Raw genomic sequence first — 21272 nt, 5'->3', positions numbered from 1 at the left:
TGGCTTGTTATTTGTTTTTCCAGAGTTTAGCATAGTGCTTGATATACAGTAAAGAATACTTAAAATGGCTGTTCAGATAAATATGTTTTTATAAGAATTTAAAGTCAGGTGGCACATATGACTGTAGAGATATCAGCCCACAGGAGGCTGAGGCAGAAGGATTACAAGTTTGTGCCCAGGGCTGTTGAATGAGACCCTGTGTTTTTAGAAGTCGGTTAAAATATCAATGGCTTTTAGCTGTTTGCTTGTATGATGAGTTACACTGTTGTCTTGCCTATCCACCCACAGCAGTGTGAAACAGGAAGCTAAGGGACTCTAGCTGAAAAGACTTTCCATTTGGGGAAAAACAAAAACAAAACCCGAACCATGTCCTGAGAATGACACACTGTTAAAAATCCATGCTAGCCTATCAATCCTTAGTACAAGGATTTATAGTAGTGTCCCTGGTTAGGGCTCTTGACTGACTGTTCTTAGACTCTTGAGCATAAAGGCACCTCATAAATGTGTCTCCGTGGAGCAGCTTGCCTGAAGCTCTAGTTAGGGAACGTTCCCTGACTCCTTGTTCAGAACAGTTCATGACATGCTTGCCTGCACACTGAAGCCCTTGTGTCTCATCTTTCCTCACTGCACCTCTCTTCCATCTATTCTGTCAGGACACTTAGAGATGCCAAATCAGTGATGTCATGTGTGTTTCCATAGCTACAGTTCAAATTTTGCACACTTACGATTAGAGCTCAACAGTAGGGGAAGCGGGAGTATGGATTTAAAAGGAGACAGTGCTTTGTTTCCTGGCCAACCAGACCCGAATAATCACACAAACTACATTAATTACAATACCGTCTGGCCAACAGCTCAGGTGTATTCCTAGCTAGCTCTTGCATCTTAAATTAATCCATTTCTGTTATTTTATGTTTTACCACGAGACTTGTGGTTTGTTACCTCACATCCTGCTTCTTGGGCAGCTACATGGTGTCTGCCTGACTCCGCCTTCTTTCTTTCTGCATTCTGTTTAGTTTTCCTGCCTTAACTATAGTTTGCCCAGCCATAGGCCAAAGCAACTTCTTTTTTAACCAATGGTAAAACAGTCATAGCATATAGAGGGGAATCCCACATCATATGGAACTGAAGTTCTTTATCCTAAAGCAGATATCTGGCTAGTGGGAGAAATATGAGGAGCAAAGTAAATTACGTGCTCTCCTTCCCACTGCTGGGAAGCCTCTTTATCATAGAAATCAGTGGAAAGAGAACCTCTCCACATTGATTCTTAACGAGCTCGACATGGACAATGTTTGGATCTGGGAAAGACTCAGAATGTTTCAACATCATGTTCCAGATGTTGAGTCTATTAGATCATAGCTCAGTTCACAGTAGTTGATATCTGTGTTAGCAGTTTCTACTAGGATTCAGTTTGTTTTTGATAATTTCAGTGAGTTTATGAGAGTTACTTGGTGTGGGCACAACAGTAAACATGTTGTGAGCTCCAGACCAGCCTGGGCTGCTTGTTTGACCCTGTCTAAAATTATAGACAAAAACACAAAAGCAAAAATAAAGTTGTTTGAATATTTAGAGTTTAAGATTTCTAAATAATGGAATTTTAGGTATCCAATGCTATTTTAATGCTTTCTTCTTAGGTTTCCAGCTGTTTTCTTCTGTTACTATTTCATATAACTGTGCCCTGTAGTTTCTTCCCACTGGGTCATGAATCTCTTGTTTAAAGCTGTCCTTTCATGTCAGTTAGAGAGAAGAAGGTGGATTGGAGAAGAATACAACCTAAAATACCAGGCAATATGCTACCTGTTCATTTATAGCCAGTGCTACTATTTTAGACCTAAGTTTTATTATTTTTCTTACTGTGATGGGAACTGGGTGGTTTTAATTTTTGTGAACTTAAATGAGAAGCCTTAAAATAATTTGGTTAAAAAATTGGTATGGTTTAGTATAAATCATTAAAATTAAACACTGCTGTTATCTGTCCTTGTTTTAATAACTAGCTAACAATGTTATAAAGATTTTAGTAAGGCATTTAACAAACATTTCTTGCAAACAGGGAAATTTGGAAATTGATTAAACAATTAGTAAGATTATTTTCTGATTGTAAATTCTTCTCTAGCTCTCTAGAGAAGAATTTACAATCAGAAAATAATCTATGGTGGCTTGCTGTAAGCTTCTGCCGTTGTCCTTGGCCTGTTTGTAAGGGATACAAAGAATTTGTATACAGGTTGGAAAAACATTTTTTAACCTAGTAGTAGATGAGAAAGCCAAGAAAAATTACTAAAATCTGATGGCCAACTAAGAATTTTAAAGGTAAGATCAAAGGATAAGTTGAAAGAGAAACATCACCTGCAGTGGTTGTCCTGGGCACTTAGGGCTTAATTCTTGGAGCCTGTTTGAGGAGGGCTGAATTGTTAGGTGGTAGAGTTGTGCATTTTTACTGCTGTGAATACTCCATTTGTCTGAGTGTTCATATATTCAAATATAGATGGAAAAATGTGTTATTTCTAGGTTTCTTTGCTCCGAATTTCTTTTGTTTTAAAAAGTTTCAAACAAAAAAATGTAGTTATATAGATGTAAAATTTCCATGACTTGAATGGACGAGGTCATATTTTATTTATCCCAGTAGTTTCTATAGCTTCTTTAACTCTGGAGATGGGGAAAACTTTTCTGAAAGAACCACATCCTTGAACATGCTTCTCTCCACCCCGACTCAGAGTGCCTAACATCACAGTCCTTAGAATGCATATTTTTTCATTGACAGAGTTGTGATAAGCAGTGCCCATGAATAAACATTGATCTAGGAATCCTTCTGAGTCGAATTGACGGTGATGCTTTATTTTGGTAGGGACATTGACTAAGTACTACAGAGAAAGGCAGGTGGAATTAGTTCAGTCGTGTCATAATGAACCTTTATTTTATGTTCTTAGGGACTGAAGAGGTTAATGACAATTTGCCAAAAGCACTTTCCTACGGATCCATCAAAATGTGTGGAGTATAATGCGCTATGAGATGTATGTACGCTGTGCACATAACATGTGCGTGTAGCAAGAAGCCTAGACAAGCAACATGTAGACTTCTGGCCTTACCACAGCAGCAAAGGAAGAGTTCCACAGGAGAGCGCCATCGGATGCAAGTCTTGTTGGTCTTAAGAACTGTGTTGGCTTTCATATGGTATTAGACTTCTAACACATTTATGTGGTTGTTTTCATTTTAATCAGTTGAAAACTTAAGTCCTAAAGCTGTTATCCATCGTGTAGATGTGTAGACAACAACAACCAGCAGGGGGTTTGAAATGACCTTTCTCCCCGGGACCCAAAATCTGTCATTAGATAATTAGAAATATTTGAGGTCAGGTTTTAGCTTTTTGTAAATTATCATGATTTGCACATTTTTCTCTTATGTAGTATTTATAGAAAATTTTTTTTTGTATTTCAACAAAAGTGTGGTACCATTGAAATGTTCCTTTACAGTTCTTAAATATTTTGTGGACTTTTGTCATCTTGCAATAGAATGTAAATGCTACTGTTAAGTGTTATTTTTTATTATGTTTCAGACTTGCTTTTGTTTCTAAGCAGAGTACATTTTAGTATTTGTCATCTTTCTGGACAGATAGGATTAATAGATAGAAGGTTGGAAAGCAAAGACGGTAAATTACACCAGCATACGTCAGAACACCAGCGCCCAGGTGAGGGTGACGAGATGGAATTGGGGTCAGCTGAGAGTGGCAGCCTTAGGGTGGGAAAGCCAAAGAGGGCGGAGGTCTCGGTCCTCAGTCCGATCTCACCATTGTGCCCACTCCCTGCTGCAGCGCTGGCAGGACTGGGTTGTTAGGTGACAGGTTGGGGGGCCACACGAGGCTCCATGCACTAACAGAACAGCGGTGGACAAGTGCTTTCATCTTGCCGGGCTTTGGCTTCCTTCTCTGACACTGGTAAGGGTACACACCTCACGTTATTATTGTGTAAGTAAAATGCTGAGCCCGCTGCCTGGGGGAGGACAGGAGATCGTTATTGCCTGGCATATATTCCTATATCAGTGTAGACCAAGGGCCAATATGGCCCCCCTGTGGCTACGATGGGATAGTATGTACTTGTGTGATAACAACAAGGACAGGAGATCGTTATTGCCTGGCATATATTCCTATATCAGTGTAGACCAAGGGCCAATATGGCCCCCCTGTGGCTACGATGGGATAGTATGTACTTGTGTGATAACAACAATAATGATTGTATTAGCAGCAAGTAGTAAATGTGGAATCGTTAAGTTTTTCCTGTCTTTACTTGCATCTAGGTCCAGGTTTAGAGTTGCAGAGAATGAGAGCCTGTGGCTGCTGGACGTGGCTTAGAGTCACAGTTGCTTATTCTGGTCCCTCTTTAGAAAGAGTGAAAGCCACTTTTGGCTTCTTGAGGCCCAAGGCTGTGCATAGATAGGACAGTCTCGGCCAGTTACTTGCAGGGAGGTAGGTGTCTGTCTTGGTTTGAATCAGTGTCCTCATCGTCCCCTCCCCCGCATACTGTAGAAGTCTTTTCTTATGATTAAATTGGGTAGAACTTTGGGGGATTTATTTGACAATGAGAAACCTTGATGAGATGTGCAACAAGTCCCTACCTGTGACATGTGGTTTTGTTATGAAGGTCTTTATGAATATTACAGGATAATGCCTTATTATAAATATTGCTGGATAATAACTTATTTATTATCGCTGTCAGGTCACAGCATGGTAAGTGATTTTATGTTGTCTTCCTTTCTGTTATTAATGTTCCACATGAAGAAGAAACTGTATCATGCGACTTCAGTACTTCGTAAACTTGATCATTGTGGGCTGGTTTTGGTTTTGTTGTTTTGTTTTAAGAGGAGGGTATGTATTCTACAGGACTGTGATGTGACTTTACTCTTTCTGAGTTTGGGTGGAAAGAAACATGTTTAAATACGTGGCTTTCAGAAAAGTTTTTTATGTCTGAAATTAAAGAAGCTATATAGATACTCCTAGAATATGTAGAAAATGGTATTTCATTCAAGTCATGGAAATTTTACTTCTGCATATACTCTATATTTTGTTTCAGATTTTTTTAAAACAATAAACATATACTTTTCCTTTTAAACAGTCACAGTTCTAATTAACTATATTTCTTCCTGCCTCTCCATCCTTCCATTCACAAGAACTGGGATTTTCTGTATTCAAATTTAATAAAAACACCTTTTTCTTTAGAAATGAATGCAGGTGCTCCTTGACTCAATGTAGCATTAGTCCTGATCGTATAGGTGAACACATAGTCCATTGAAAATGCATTTCATGTCCGTAACTTAATCAGCTTGATCTAGACTGTTTTAAATGTGTTCAGAACACTTGGCCTGTGGCTAGGTAAAGCCATCCAACACAGAGCCCATTTTTATACTTAAGCATTGAAGTTCATGTACTATTTTGGATGTTGTATGCTGCTATAGATTAGTGTCCGTCGTTTTCTCTGAAGATCAAGTTTGAGGGATCCTTGTGGAGGAACCAGTACCCAGCATCAAGAGAAGATTGTCCTGTGACTGGCTGGGGAAGAGACCCACAAGTTAGTGTTCCAGAGTACAGTTATTCAGTGCTTTCTGCTGTCACGCGGTGGAAGGTAAGACCCTGTCATTGGAGACTCAGCTGACAGATTTTTCTGTCATTGTAAAAGCCTGTAGGGGGCAGTCTAGAATAGCAGTGATTTTAGTGTTTGGGGGGTGGGGATTAAGGAAATAAAGCAGGGGCCTTGTCAAGATATTGTAGGAGGGAGAGTGAGGTCCTGGGAGAGCAGAAGGAGGCAGGCAGAGGTCACTAACAGAACTGGGGAATCTGTCATGGCGCCTGCAGGGACTGGGAAGTAGCCCGATAGTGGTAGGCCTTGTAGTTTGGAGCCCTTCCTTCTGGCACTTTTTAACCTAGTTCAGTACTTGAACCACTCTGGAGTTTGACCTCAGTAAATCACTTTGGGATGCAAACCTTTGTTATTGCTGTTGAAAAGGAATTATGGAAATCAACAGCCTGGAAAGATGAGGTAGGTTCCCGCAGTCTTCATGGGGCTTAGATTTGGACATTCATGTCTAGTTCCTTTCCTGGTCCACAGCCCCACTAATGCCTCTCACCACAGAAGGGAGGCCTGAGTGAAAGGGAATCTCGAGTTAAGCTTTAAGTTTCTTCTGTCTGGGCATCTTGAGCGGATAATTTAATGGATTGTACCGCCTCCCTGCTGCAGTCTTCTCCCACGAAGCCCCTGAAAGCATAACTTTATCCTCTGGAAATTTATGGTATGGCATCGTATTGGGAATCTTGAGCCGAGAAGCACTTTCTCACGGTGTGTTGATGGAAGAGTTTCCAGCTGTCCGGAGAGCCGAGGCCAGCACAGTCTCCAGAGGGTCACTTTGGGAAACTGCTGTGGCAACTGGTTTTCATCCCAGGCTCTGTGCAGTTGCACTGACTCAACTTTAACCACTGGAACTTTAATGGTTAACAATAACCCAAAGTCTTTTGAAATTTTACAAACAAGTTCTGGCGGTGTGGAATAGCGAGGGAGGCTGTGTGGCTGGCTAGCAGCGACAGCTGTGTGGGAGCTAACCCAGCCAAGATTCTGGAGTTGTGCTCATTACAAAAAAGGGTTTAGACAATGGCCAAAATAGTTTACTATTAAAACATTGACTATTTGTGTATTTTCCACATTTTAAACTGGAGTACGTTACCCAGCATGTTTGAACTAATCCGTGCCCCGCCAATTATGGCTGTATTTTAACTAGGCCTCTTTTCTTTGTTTAGCTTCTTCCCTGTCCCTAAGCCCTGCTCTGAAATCACTGTCAGCCACCCCTGTCCCGCCTCATTGGCCAGGCTTAGTGCATACCTTCATGCAAAGGAGAGCAGCGGCTCTGGCTCCAGAGTTTCCTTTTTCTTTTTGGGTGTTACTTAGTGATCTCAGCTTCATTCACTAAGCTTCCTGCATGGCAGCTAAGTCATTCCCACAGGCTTGCAGCTGCAGTTTTACAATCTGCCAAAACCAAATTGCCTTTGCCCTGGGAGTGCTCTCCTTTGAAGACTCAGAAAACGTTATGGGTGTTGCAGCCTGGGCTTGGCGGAGACTTTCTGTCCTGTGAAGGAGTTGAAGTTGTGGATCGGAGTGTTTCTGACACTCACAGCAAACAGTGAATGCTTCAAGGCCCAGTATCATATAGACACACATGCATAGGACAGGAACAAGCACTGCCTGGCCGTGTTGGATGTGTTCCTAGTCTGGATTTTGTTGATTTTTTTTTTTTTTTTTTTTGGTGTTTTGGTGGTGGTAGTGGTGGTTGGTGGTGGGTGGGTATGTGCACGCATGTTGCAACACGTGAAGATCTCAGAAGACAACCTCAGGCAGTCCTCATCTTCCACTTTGTTTGAGACAGTAGGATCTCATGTTTGCCTCTACATGCTCCTGGCTAGCTGGAACACAGGTTCCGGGGTTCTTCTCCACCTCCCATCCTTTTGTAGGAGCGCTGTAGTTACAGCTTCATAACTGTGTGTGTGTCCAGCTTCTGTGTGGATTTTAGGAATTCAGACCCGGGTCCTCATGATTGTACATCAAGTGCTTTTACCAACTGAGCATCTCCAGCCCTTGTGTTTCTTTAAAAACACGTGCTGGTTGTGGGCTCTCAGTTGACAGCTTACTAATACATTGTGAAAGCTACTGATACAAGGAATCCCTCGCTGACTAAGGAGGAAAACCACTTGTTTGGTGATGTAGAACGAGAGTGTAGTCCTCTTTAATGCACAGATAACACTTGACTCTTACGGTTGGTATGAAACTTAGCAGATAGAAAGTGTTGAGTACTTTGTTAAGTAAGTCTCAGCTAAGGTAGATTTGCTTGGTTTTGTGTTTATGTGTTTTCCCAATTTGGAGATCGTATCCTTTGATTGACTTCCTATGTTTGACTTGTTCAGTGGAACTTTAGGTTTCTAGTATTTTCTCTTTGATGTAGTTGTGATTTGTGGGAGTTGTTCCACTTTGCATGAACTCTATGTATGCATTTCTTGTTGGATATAAATTTCTGTAGAGACTATACCAAGGTGACTGTAAGATACTTAAACATTCAACTCCAAGAGACCTTTCAAGGAGTCCCGTGGAGCTTATATTAGTGCACATGCCTGCTTTGGGGATTTGAGAGTTTGGTTTCTCTACATCTGATCACATCTGAAGGGTCTTCTGTCACCTTCATTTTAACTTAGTGTTCCACTGTGAATTTAACTCGTGTTTGCCTGATGAACCCAGCTGAGTACCTCTCCTGCCTTCAAAGCCCTTTATGAAGACCCTAATCAAGACTGACTTCATGTCTGTTTACTGTTGAGCTCTGTCCATTTTCTTGCATTTTTTCTGCATACATTCTCTTAGACATGGGTATTGTATGTCTCCGAGACTGACTGTTATGCTAAATAATGGTTAATGGAAGAGACCTAATCTTGTGACGACCAGCATGGATGTTGCTATAACCTTTCCAGCTATCTTTATGTGATAGATTCCATAAAAATCAAGTCACATCATTTTTTTAAACATTTATAAAAGATTTAGTTTTATGTTCCTGTTTTGCTAGCACATATACAGGCATGCCACACTTGGGTAGCGTCTCTGGAAGTCAGAACAGTGTTTGCTCCCACAGAAGTGGAGTTACAGATGGTATGAGCTGCTGTATAGGTGCTGGGAACTGAATCTGGGCCCTGTGCAAGAGCAGCAAGTGCTCTTAGCCACTGAGCCATCTCCAGCCCAGTACATCAGTTTAATGTGACTTTTTTCTCTTGTTTAGTAGTATCATTATAGTGGCATTCCTACGAGCATAGAATTTGAGAGAAGAGGGAACTGGGAATGTTTGTACTTGCTGTAAAATTCTAGTGTTTTGTTATTGGTTTATTTGTATGTGAGTATAAGCGTACGTGTGTGGGGAAAATGCACACCCTTGCACATTTGTGGAGGCAGAAGAGGGTCTCCTATCCCTCTGAGCCAAATCTCTCTGATTCTGGGGCTCACAGGTTTCCTCAAGTGCTTTTGAGATCACTGTATCCTGACTCCCTTTTGCCGGTCTCACTGTGAGGTGGCCTCACCTTTTTCTCACAGCAGTTGAATTTGGAAGCCATCTTAAGAACCTTATCGCAAGCTTCCCGGAATTTCTTCTCACCAGACCTGGAGGAAATGATGCTGTCCTTTCTGTCCTGGCTGAATCTCTGTCCCCGTTTTCCTGCCACTCTCTGGTAAATGATTGAGTCTTTATTTTCTCCCCGTCTCCCACAATGAAATAGAAATCTCCCAGGATGAGCATTCATATCTGTTTTGTTTCCTGCAGGTGTGGGAAGAAAAAAGAACAGTCAGAGATGACTGCTAGGAGGATGGATCTGCTCAAAGTCGAGAAGGAAGGCCGTTGGTGGAGCACATTTGGAGGGGACGGGCAAGAGTCCAGTGCTGTACATGATCACGTTAAACATCTAGCTGCTGAGGTGGCAGTAGGAGGCACAGATTGAGGGAAGAGGTCCAGGGTGGGCGGAGAAGACTAGTGTCGTCGGCATAAAGGCGGCATAGCAACCATGAGGTCAGCTGTGAGTGTTAACGGTTTGAATCTGAAGTGTTCCCAGCAGGCTTGTGTCTGAATGCTTGGTCCCCAGATAGTTGTGCTCTGTTGGGAGGTCGTGCAGCTTTTGGGATGTGTGGGGCCTTGGTGGTGTAAGTAGCTCACTAGAGGTGGTCTTTGACGTTTAGATCTGCCTCTTGTTCCAGTATTGCCTTTTATGTCCTGGTCAGCCAAGAACCGAGATGCCTTTGCTCACAAGGACTTGCCACCACACCTAACCTGTGATGAGGGACCAAAGTCTCGAAAACTGAGGCAAATAAAGCCTGTTTCCCTCAGGTTGTTTCTCTCAGATATTTTGTAATAATGATGAGAAAATACAAGAAGCCCCCCAAAAAGTAATTGTCAAGAGTAAGGGAGTCCAGGAACAGAGCTGTGGGACACTTCAAGGTCAGAGAGGTGAAGATAGGGAGAGCTTCCGACTGTAACAGGAGAGTATGGTCCGCATGAAGGACCAAGCAAGTCAAGCAAGGAACATTGCCTGCATCCAGTGCCTGATGGTAAGTTGCATACAATGACAAAAGAGAATTAATTATGCATTTGGCATCATGAGGCGTCATCTCGGGTGTGTGTGTGTGTGTGTGTGTGTGTGTGTGTGTGTGTGTGTATGTTGTTTGTGCACCTCTAGTCCTTATTGAACCTGTCGACAGTATTACAGCGTAGACCTTTCTGATCTTGCCTGAGTAGAAGTGACTCTGCTGGGAGCTTGGCTTTGTGTAAACCAGGCAGGTTTTATACCTCAGTACCTCTTTCACTTTTCCTGCCCTCAGAGGCCAACTCCTTGAAGAGGGTCTGAATGAGAGCTCCTGTCTAGTGTCTTTGGGAATTGGCTTAGTCTCCTCCTGCCTTCATGCTGGTAGAGGTCCCTTGCTCTTGAGATACCCATCCCGTGCTACTTGGCCTTATCCACAAGCACCTAAGCGTTGGAGGACACGGGTTCTGTGCCAGTGTGCAATGCCTTGATGGAGGCCACTGTCACTCACTAGCTCTCAAGTGGGTCTTGCACACTCCTCTTTGGATAGTTTCGTGTAAGTGTTTTTTTAAATATATATTCTGGGATGGCAAGGAATGGATATTTTTAGTATTTTCTACAGGATTAGGGTGTTTGTGTTCTCTAGGAATCAAAATAGAAACCTGAATTATCTTGTTGACATTATGTAAGGAGAGAGGAAGATGGAAGCGCACACACACGTAAAAGGAACAGGAAGCATGAGACGGTGCCATCTTCCTGGTTTCAGTTGTTTTCATGTGATGGAGCTTAGGACATAGGCTCATTTCTGACATCTTTATGCATAACAAGAGGCCTTTTTTTTTTTTTTTTTTTCAAGTGTAGATTATTCTGGGATGCTCTGATACTTTCCTAAGAAGCCTCCAAGGCAGTTGCCAGAGTTGAGGGAGCTGTCAACACTGTCCCTTTAGCTTGCTTTCAGACAGGGCCAGCGTCTAGTGCATTGTTAATCTTGCTGGCAAGCTTTAGCCTTACTCTAGTGATCAGGAAGGGCTTTCCATCCAGGGTGTTCCTGGAGGCTAGACTTCTAGTTTCCTGCTAGGAAAGAGATGTCTGTCAGGTCAGGGGTCAGGGATACAGTTGTAGCAGTCTGCTGAAGCAAGACAGTAGCCGTATGCCTTAATTGGGGGACTTCTGTAAATGCAGTAGGCTGTTGCTTCAGTGGTATGATTTAGAGGTAGATAATTTAAGAGAAAACTAGCCTCTACCAAGTCAAACAGGCTTGCCTTTTTTTCTGGAAGCCAACAATACCCTGCATAGCTGGGTGTGGTGCATAACAGCACTCAAGCTGCAGGCAAAATGAGTGTGAATTTAAAGCCGCCCTGGGCTATACAGTAAGTTCCAGGCTGGCAGGGACTGCAGAGTGAGTCTGTGTGTGGGGGTGGAGGAGTGGGTGTCACACACACCCCACACACATATATTTGGGGAATACCATGGGTAGACTGATGGTGTTTGTTTTTGAAAAAGAGCCCAGTGCACCTGACACAGATTCTGGAGCATGGCTACACATTTGTCATTTAGAAACAAACAGTGTCCAAGAGGCAGCTGGGGTGTTTTCATTTTGAAAATGCTTTAATAAGTGTTGACAACACTGTTCTGCAAAATGTAAAGGTACTATACAAATTCTTAATACAAAAAGAATAAATTAAAAGCAGATTTCTCTTTTAATTCTGCGACTTTGTCTACAACATACATCTTTTTCATTGATTACCGTTGAACAGAATCCAGTAAAATCATTTTACATGCTCTACAGTCAGTTTCAGGAGCAATCTAATCTTTCCCCCATTATTAAACTAGAGTCCATTTTACACAACTTGTAATAAACGATTGACTTTACACCTAGTTAACTAAGCAGTAATTGGTCATCTGATAGCACCTGGATGAGGTTTGCTATATTTAGAACTAAACTAATACTGAATGAAAACAAATTGGGCTTTTAACAGTTTCAACACTCACCTGCATATAACAAAATAAACCAACCTGGCTCACAACAGAGTCTTCTGGCTGAAACAGGCAATTTCTTACATGTACCCAAGGAATCCAGTAGGGGCGTTAGACCAGACTGGGGGCTTCATATCTCATCTTCCTTTAAAGAAATAGGATCTGTAAAGCGTCTGCAGGTGCTTGAATACAACACCCAGAGTGTTCCCCACCACACTGACCATGTATGTCCGTCTCAAAGGACTTAGGCTTATTATGTACATTGTATTAACTGAACACAGCTAAACAGTAAAACCTGTTTTACTTAATCTCGGTCCTTACTACCAGACTCTCCTGATGGTGTTCACAGCTCCCATACAATTCCTCTCTGCTCCCCAAATGTATTACATTTTAGATTCTTTCTGCCTCTCTCGTTGATCCAACCGAATTCAGAACTGATTTTCAAACTGCTGTCTATGTTATAACCTGTAACCATGTAACCTTGTCTTATTCTTTGTTTCCCTCTGGACTTTTCCTGCTGCACCATAGTTCAGTCTAATTATTCAGGCATCTCTTTTTGGAAGTAAAAAAATTGACCCAATGTATCACATTTCCTATTAGGGAAGGAAGGGGGGAAAATCCCCAAATAAACCTGCCTTTTGTAGCTCTGACCATCATACTAGGAACAAAAAAAGGTAGCCCCCATCTCCGTCAAGCCCTGGGTTCATTTGTACCATTATCAGTTCCTACCAATCTACAGGGTTATGCCTACAAGTGTCCGGAAGAGTACTGTTTCTGAAAGCTGGGATCATCAAGCCAGCTGTGCCCAGCGCTGGGGTACCTGGCCTTGAGTGGGCCTCAGACCGCATGGTATGAATGCCTTTGGCTGTGGAAACACTCCCACTTGACTTCCAGAACTTTCCAAGCCACAGCAGAGTGAGCCACAGGGTTGGTCCTTCCTCTCCTGGGCTGGTGGAGTCTACTGTTGCTCTCGGATTCACATACATGAACAACAGTCTTTCTTTTGATGCCACAGCTAACTTTAGATCTGCTTTCCCACAAAAGTACTCCCACCCTGGCTTCTGTTCCTGGATGCCTTTCCCACAGGAAGTCATCACAAAGGCGACCCCGCAAGCCCCGCTTACATTCACATGTACTACCTCCATAGAAACTCTGGTGCCACCTTGAGTAACCCGGCTAAGACTGTTCACTGGTTAGTCATTATAAAATTTCGAGGCCTTTGAAGATCGATGGCTTTTGGTTGTGTGTTAAGCATAGCTCAAAACACATGTAAACGAGCAGCTTGCACGCATGCTTTTTTTTTTTTTTTTTTTTTTTTGCCTTTTATCCTCTTGGTATCTGTGGACAGAGGTGGTAAATCAAAGTCATGGATACTGCTGGAGGTGAATGGGCCCTTTAGGAGCTGAGTTGCTTCAACTCTGCTCTGCCTGCCGGCTGGTAGACACATAAAAATCTTCCTACCTAAGGGCGTACTTGGGTTCTTACTAAGTGACACACAGGAGAGGTCCATCTGAGTTCTTTGTCACACAAGTGCTAACAAACAAATGAGCCACAACAGTAAAACACTTGAATAGACCGCAATGTGCTTTTTCCCTTGGTTTCCCATAAAAAAGAAAATGAAACACCTTGTACAAAAAAGAAAGGTTACACTTTTTCTGGCTGTTTTAACAAGTGAGAACTGCTTTTGGCAATGATCACCTTTAGCTTCTGACCAGTCCGAAAAGGAAAGCAGCTTGGGAGGTGCAGGCTGAGGCCCCTGCGTAGGGCGCACCTTCCAGCCTGTTTCCCTTCAAGCCCAGACAGACATTCTGCGTCTGCCAGGCCAGCCAGGTCTCCTCCATCTTCACTGTCCCATTGGGTTCATTTCCAGGCTCTCGGGTCGGGAGAAGTGGACGGGACAGCAGATGGCTCACGACGGGACACGGTTTACAAATGGTTGACTTTCACTCGTGCTGCATAGAAGCAGTTTGGAACTGAGGAGTTTCACTGCAGAGAAGGTGTGTTCCTCTTGGCCCCTCCTATCTGTTTATTGTTGAATGTGTCTAATCTTTGGCAGCATAGAACCGCTCGTGATCCTCCGACGCGTCTCTGAAGCGCTGGTCCTCCTTAGGTTCTCTTGCAGGCTGTTTCACTACAGAACAGAGACTATCTCAGGTGTAAACTGAATGTCCCCACGAGGCAGCCTCTCTTCTCTGGAAGCACCCAGTGGCCTGTGGTGGCAGCTGATGCAGCTTCACAGTCTCTGCACAGATAGGTCTTTCTTTTTTCTCTTCTCTACCAACGCTTCTCTTCCACAGGAATTGCATATGTTGGCTTCCCTGACAGTTCCTGGCCTGGGCTGTCATGGCAGGGGGAAACCACCAAGGTGCCATTGAGGATTGTTGTCTGGCTCTCTGGGTAAGAGAGCCAGGGGACACACAGTGGGATCGGAACCTTCCAGAATGTCTCCTCAGTCAGGTTTTTGAGGGTGAAGGGGATGTGGAGACAGGAGAAAAAAAGTGCCAAGGGCCGAAGCTGGTGCAGGTGACAGTGTGTCTGGGTAAGGCAACTGAGAGGCAGTGAGGTGACTCAGAATGGCGTGCGGCGGTCAGAACAGGCCGGGCTGGCTCACACGAGGGTCCCGGGCTTGGCTTTTTCCTGCCCGTACCATTGGACATCAGCTAGCTCTGGATAGAGGGAGGAATCCAGGAAGCAGCTATCACTGTAGCTCCTGTGGGCCCAAGAAGAGAGGGTCAGTTAGAGGAGAGAGCAGCACAGAGGGCAGCGTTCAGGGTGCTGGCGGAGGGGCAGGCCTGAGTCTGGCTGTGCTGCTGCTGGCCTAGGGAGCGCACAACTGCGGGGACCTTTCAGAGTCCCGTACATGATTCTCAGGTGCAGCCAGGGCTGAGGAGCCCCTGGGACTATATTATTCCCCAGGATGATTTCCTATGTGACAGTCAGTGGCTTGCCTTACATCGGACCCAAGGGTCTGCACTTTGGAGGTAAATTTATCACTGTCCTGGAACAACATTCAAAATGTGCCTTTTTTTTTTTTTTTGTTTTTTTTTGTTTTTGTTTTTCGAGACAGGGTTTCTCTGTGGCTTTGGAGCCTGTCCTGGCACTAGCTCTGTAGATCAGGCTGGTCTCGAACTCACAGAGATCCGCCTGCCTCTGTCTCCCGAGTGCTGGGATTAAAGGCGTGCGCCACCATCGCCCGGCAAAATGTGCCTTTTTTAAAAATTATTATTTATTGGTTCTTTGAGACAGGGTTTCTCTCTGTAGTCCTGGCTGTACTGGAACTAGCTCTTGTAGATAGACCAGCCTGGCCTTGAATTCACAGAGATCCTCCTACCCCTGCCTCTGCTGGGATTAAAAGTGTGTGCCACCACCACCCAGCTATGCTTTTTAAATTAATAATGTTGTGATTTTTATGAATGGATTTTTAAAATCATACAGGGACTGGGCCTGTAGCTCAGTGGTAGACAGCGTGTTTAGCATGTAACAGTCCTGCCCTTGATGCTCAGCACCAAAAATAGTATAAAGTCAAGATAAATTTCCCTCTACATAGAAAAATGTACATACGAGAAAAGAGAAAGTTCTTTGGTAAGTATTGTTAGTAGATTAAATGGGAGCGATTCCTATGTATCAACGATAGCTCACACAGAGGAGCGGCTGCAGCCCTACTCACTCAAAGAGATTCCAGCTCCTTCTAAACTGACCTTTAGTTCCCATGCCTGGTACCAGGAGCAGATGCTGAGCCACTCTAAAGAGCATCTCAAAGCCTCCCAAGTCAGCTAACCTGTAGACCACCAGCCACCGTCACTACTGTCTCATTTGCTCACTTCTCCAGGAATACACTGAGGATTTAATTCTTGGTAAATATCCCTCATCTGACCCAGCAAAGCTAGAAAAACCCCAAGGCATCTGTGACAGCCCTGTGCTTGGAGCCCTGGAAGTGCATGAGGTTAATTCTGATTAAATGCAGCGTTAGAAGCAAAGGCAAGGCCTTAGTTAGGACACTGGTCATGGGGGTCTTTGTGTGTATCTGTATTTGGGGGTAAACGAGTGGATGACTTTATACTCGCGCTGCAAACAGTGGCTCCTCACTGCAAAACTGGCTTTTGTAAACTGTGTCAAAGGAACCAAGGATTTTTAATGGGAAAAGGCGGTTGGAAGCACACAGTGCTCCGGGGAAACAGTCTCTTCATGGTGCCCTTGCACCTGCCAGAGGGGACACGTGACCTATGTTTGCCGGGCTCAGAGAAGGCTAAGAAGCTTTGAGCACGAGGGGATTTATTTCCTCCCCCTGGCTGGAAGCACTAGTGAGCTCTGCCCAGCTTAGCCGCTTGCACATGCTCATCTGCTTAAGCTTATCGAGTCGGTTCCCCTCTCCTATGCAGCGAATACTGGCACAGCTTCCTAGATTCTTCTAGAAGTTTGTTTCTGATAAAGTCGCGATGTGGGCCTACTAGGGACGTCATTTTCCTGACTGCAGCATTGGATACAGGAGTCACGCTAACAAGTGTTTCTGAAGGGACACCTGGGACGGGCTCCGAGGAAGCGAAACGGTGAACACTGAGCACACACCACAGGCTCTGCGAAGTCATGCATTGCTTTGTTTGACCTGGGATATCTCACGCCTACAGAACACACGCTGGAAACACCATTTCTCTCTCACACAGTTCAATGTCATAGAACATGTTTGAGTCTGGGGTTAAATCACTTTTTCAAAAAGTGAGTAATCACTAAATACTGAATGATGCCTTACCTCCATTCCCACTGAGACTTGAGAAGTGGGATTTAAGTGGGCTGGACACTGTGGGGTTGGTGAATAGTGCTGTAGGTCTGTGGCCATAAAGCCAGGGTGATAAGACCTCTGTCAGCATGGCTCTCTGCTGGCTGGGTGTGAGCTGCTACCCATTTTGAACTGACTCGACCACATTCTCATGGGAGCTTTTTAAGTGCGCGTCTCACGCTGCTACCCGCTGCCATCCATCACTCAGCACATCTTAGTCCCTTCTTATTGGAGGGGAAGAGTGACTCGAATTCAAGTGTCCTGGTGACATCATTTCAGTCCCTTCACTGTCACCAGAGCAGCATGAGCTGTCCCTCTTCCTCCCCTGCTTTCCTCATCCACAAGTGGCCAACTGTACAAATTGTTACTGGTCTTGTCCTAGCCTACATTCCAAGCTCAATCCCTGCTCTTCAATCCTCTATTGTATTCCCCACCCCACCCCCCCGCCCCACGCAAGAGCCCTGCCTGAATCCACACCCGTGGCTTTTTATTTTGGCTTCTCTCTACCTCCCTGCTCCGCGGCAGTTCTTTAAAGCCAGGCTCACGAAGCGTGTATGAGGACAAAAAGGCATCTCTTGTCTGAATCTTTTCAGCATTTTGATTTTAATTTGTAGATAGCACTCAGTACTTTTATGTGGCATTTCTTCCTCGGGGCTCAATTTTGTCTCTTTTGTCTTGCTGGGATGTTTCCCTCCTTCTGCATGGCACCCTTATCATTTTGGTGTCGTCTTGCTGGGATGTTCGCCCTCCTTCTGCATGGCACCCTTAGCATTTTGGTGTCCCCGGTGTGCTTTTTAATTTCAGTGCTGCACAGTTAGTTACTTAGACTTTCAGGACCCACTGCCTTGAGCTTGTGATAATAGAGCCGTACGGATTTCAGCGGTTGGTTCAGCAGCCGTGCTGGTGTCTGGGAGTCCTTCAGAGCTCCCAGCTGGTAGTGGTGACTTACAAACCACGTTTTGAAAAACAGGACTCTATGACATTTGTTGTAACATACAACTGTCGCTGAAAAATGGTAGGATGCAGTTACAGTAGTTTGGGTATTTTGAACAGCAGTGGTGCTGTTTTTATGGCTATGACTTACAAACCTGGTAAACAACAAACCTCTACTTTTTTTGTATTTAAAGCCTAGAAACTCTAAATATACTATGGGGGCAGTTCTTATGGGAAGAATGGGGACCATCCTACATCTGATGTAAAAACACACATCCAAACATATAGCTCCACATGTATCTAGAAATAAAACATAAAAATAATAGCTTCCACACCATCCAGACATTTCCTACTGGAAACTCTGACATGGGCAGAAGCCGCACATATGCAGGACATCTGGATCACACACTCGTGGGCAGTAAGAACAAAACGTTCCCTTACAATACCTCTATTCATCAGTACTTTGGTGAGTTGGAGACTCAGACCCATCCATGATGGGAGAGTTTTCTGTTGCTTCTCTGAACAAAGGAAAGCGGAAGGAGGAAGAGAAGAGAGTTCATGTTACATAGAAGAACTGGCACACATGATTAGTAGCTTATTAACACACTGGAGAGACCCAATGACCATATGCCCATGAGTCCAACACAGGAAGAATCACACAGAACTTTGAGTCTCCATCGCTGAGCGACAAGACGTCATTAGGCATGTTAGGAAGGCAAGCGGTGGCAATTTTTACCCATCATCTCATTTTCTTATCACCTTATTCTTGAATAATTCACAATCTGGCAAAACACCGGACTTCAAGAACAGTATCTTTGTATTTCCAGTTTGTATTGTGCCCTTACTGGCTACATGTGACAAAGAAGGCAAGTCCAAGGGCTCACTTGAGTGAGTGGGCGTGGGACGGATGCTTGTAACTCAGAGCCTATTATTAGTCAGGTGATGCAGTCATATAGCTGAAGCAGATAAAACTGGGCATGACCTAGGAACTTGAGAGGGTCCCCAGAGGATTCCAAGGGTCCTATTTGGATGGTGTGGTTTAGCCACTAAAGGCACACAGATGCGTCACTCTTGTATGAGTCAGTCCTGGGGGACTCTTCAACCCTGAGCCAAGAAACTGGATTCAGAGGCTACAGTTGTAGAGGACAGTATGAACAAGTATCTCAGCGATTTGTAATAAAAACAGAGGTAGCTACTGGCAGAAGCCACACTGAGGAGTGGACATGAGAAACACAGTGGATAGTTGTAGACTACATGTTTTCTTAATTTGAAAAGAGGCCACATGAAATGGTTCAGTAGGTGTCCAATCATTGAACTCCAAGTGACCTGAGGGCTCATTTAAATATACCCAGGGGGCCCACCCTAGAGCTTCTGATTCAGTTTTGGGTAGATCCAAGAAGATCCCAGGTGAAGCCCAAACTGCTGGTCTACAGTCCACATTTGAGGACCTACCAGAAAAACATAAGGTGTATGACATTTTTCTCTGTTTCACTGATGAACCCAAAAGATCTAGATACTTCCCCTTGCCAGGAGAGCAGAAGGATTTCATGAAACTCATTTATGTATGAAGAAGCTGTAGCCTCTGTGTTCATGTAAAAGTACTCAATGTTAGCAGTCCTGGCCTCACCAACAGTGAAGGCTGCAGAAGAGGCCTGGTGTCAGCTCACCACAGATAAATGTGGGGAGTAAAGGTGCCCCGCATGGGAAGCCTGGGCACTCAGTGGAACCAACTGCGGGGCCGTGGCTTTCTTCTAATTCAGCTCACGGCGGTCAGATTTTCCCAGACAAGTGCCCAACAAAACAAAAGCTGTGGATTGGGCTGGAGAAGGGGCCCATTTCCAGTAACCAACAGGTGTTGACAGACTAATGTCTAAGAGGCCGCAACAGAAGAGAGGAGTGCGGTAGAAAGTGACAGCGTGTGATAAGAACAAGGCAGGATACTCGTGTCTGCTTGACCTTCTGACAGAGCAGGGCCTCCTCACTGGCCAGCTGCTTCAGCCCTAAGTCCACACTTAAAGCTACAAATGACAGGGTCATGGGCTGAATCTTCAGTCCCTGTGCGCAGCCTCTACTGAGAGGTCTCTGGGTACGGTGTCCCCTTTGCTATGAAGAACACTGCTTAGTCTAGACAGAAGCCTTTTCTCGGGATGCATCCCGGTAGTAAGACTGAGAAGCATGTGGATATCATAGGCTCAGGGTACTCTCTCCCGCCCCTGACAGTTTTGCTTGGCATTTCAAGTCAAATCAAATGCTTTCTGGAATTGGATCCACTTCTCTGTTTGCCTTCCTACATCCCAGGAATCACAACCTACTTTTAAGTAGAAAACCACATAGAATTCATCCCCATCAAAGACAGTAGGCCAGCTGGAGAGAAGGTGACAGCCATACAGGGAGATTCTTTAGAAGGATGTGTGAGCCGCCGTGGCAGTCGCTGGTGCAGCCTTCCGGCACTAAAGCTCAATGCTGACAGTGTTCTTCCTAGCTAACACAATTCAGAGCCCAGAAGGACTAAGTCAACACCTTCAAGGGACAACTCACCCAGTCTGCCAGGTCAGGATGTGGTGGGGACTGCTTGGTGGGGTTGCTCCAATTTCACTTGACGGCGTTGAGCTTCTCTGGCTTTGAGGTAAGGCAGCTGTATGTAGTTGGTGTGGGAAAGGCAGGGAGAGACAGGTAAGACAAAGGAGCTTATAACACAATGGCAGACCTTCAACCATTGCCAGACATGACCTTGTAGGCAGGGTCTCTGACCTCATGCCATAGTCACAGTGGGGAAATACCTTTGTACTCCCAATTGCATTTTCTCCTAACTACGTTTCTCCATTCTGACTGAGGCCAGAGGATGGCTTCTTCAACTGCACAGAATGGGAAGCCCCTGTATTTTTGTGGTGGAGACCTGAGCTTGGAGGGCTGCCTCGTGGCATTTTAGGTGTGGCCCCTATGCGAGGGTCATGCTTTACTGTAGGAAGGGCCTCTGGAAAGTCCTCTGCTGTCTCAGACTTACCAGCTGCTACTTCAGTAACCCTTCAAATGAACAGAGCTTTTAACAGCTCACTTAAACAGGAGTTTACTGATGGTGGAACACAGAGAAATCTCATTAGGAGAATTCAGCACCAAGTAAATCCTACTTAAATGCATCGTTTGCATTGGTTGGGGTAGGAAGTTGGAATCCTTTTCTTCTGTCTGTCAACCTCAGATACAACTTACTAAAATCTTAGTAATAATATCTGCCCACTATCATTTGGTAAAGCCTAGCCACACAAGCACAGCAGTTTTGAGAGAATGAAACCCTCCTATCCTTTGGCCATTGGTACTTAACCGTGGGATCTAAGAGGACCAGACGTGATCATGACCTTCAGGTGGCACACAGAGTGTATCCATTCCCAGGATCTTTCTGGGAAGGTAAGTAAGCAGAGTAGGAAGGTGTCGGTGTCGTCCATGGTGTCCCAGGACCTCTAGCTCATCTGTAGCCTAGTCTCTGGAGCTTGTGTGGGATGTGTGCCCTCAGGAAAAGGA

General features: G+C 44.5%; 2 protein-coding genes across 6 annotated transcripts in view; one reads left to right on the top strand and one right to left on the bottom strand.

Moving 5' to 3' along the window:
• Positions 1-5044, top strand: part of Prpf18 (pre-mRNA processing factor 18) — a 29125-nt gene extending 24081 nt beyond the window's left edge. The window contains exon 10 of the mRNA XM_050150460.1: positions 2922-5044. Coding sequence (XP_050006417.1) covers positions 2922-3002 — 81 coding nt within the window. The 3' untranslated portion in view covers positions 3003-5044. The remainder of the gene's footprint in view (positions 1-2921) is intronic.
• An 8239-nt stretch (positions 5045-13283) lies between these two features.
• Frmd4a (FERM domain containing 4A) overlaps positions 13284-21272 on the bottom strand; it is a 312601-nt gene continuing 304612 nt past the window's right edge. For 4 of the 5 annotated variants that reach the window (XM_050150454.1, XM_050150456.1, XM_050150455.1 and 1 more), the window contains 2 exons: positions 20295-20391; positions 13284-14759 (listed from right to left, as the gene is read on the bottom strand). In XM_050150454.1, the coding sequence (XP_050006411.1) occupies positions 14657-14759; positions 20295-20391 (200 nt within the window). In that variant the 3' untranslated portion in view covers positions 13284-14656. Of the gene's footprint in view, positions 14760-14786; positions 18275-20294; positions 20392-21272 lie in introns of those variants that run through there. The other variant, XM_050150459.1, reaches the window with a different exon arrangement.

The sequence above is a fragment of the Alexandromys fortis genome, unplaced genomic scaffold (genome assembly GCF_014885135.2).
Source record: "Alexandromys fortis isolate MF-2015 unplaced genomic scaffold, M_Fortis_MF-2015_v1.1 scaffold_69, whole genome shotgun sequence".
Classification (NCBI taxonomy): domain Eukaryota; kingdom Metazoa; phylum Chordata; class Mammalia; order Rodentia; family Cricetidae; genus Alexandromys; species Alexandromys fortis.
This window is presented reverse-complemented; position numbering and strand designations above follow the sequence as displayed.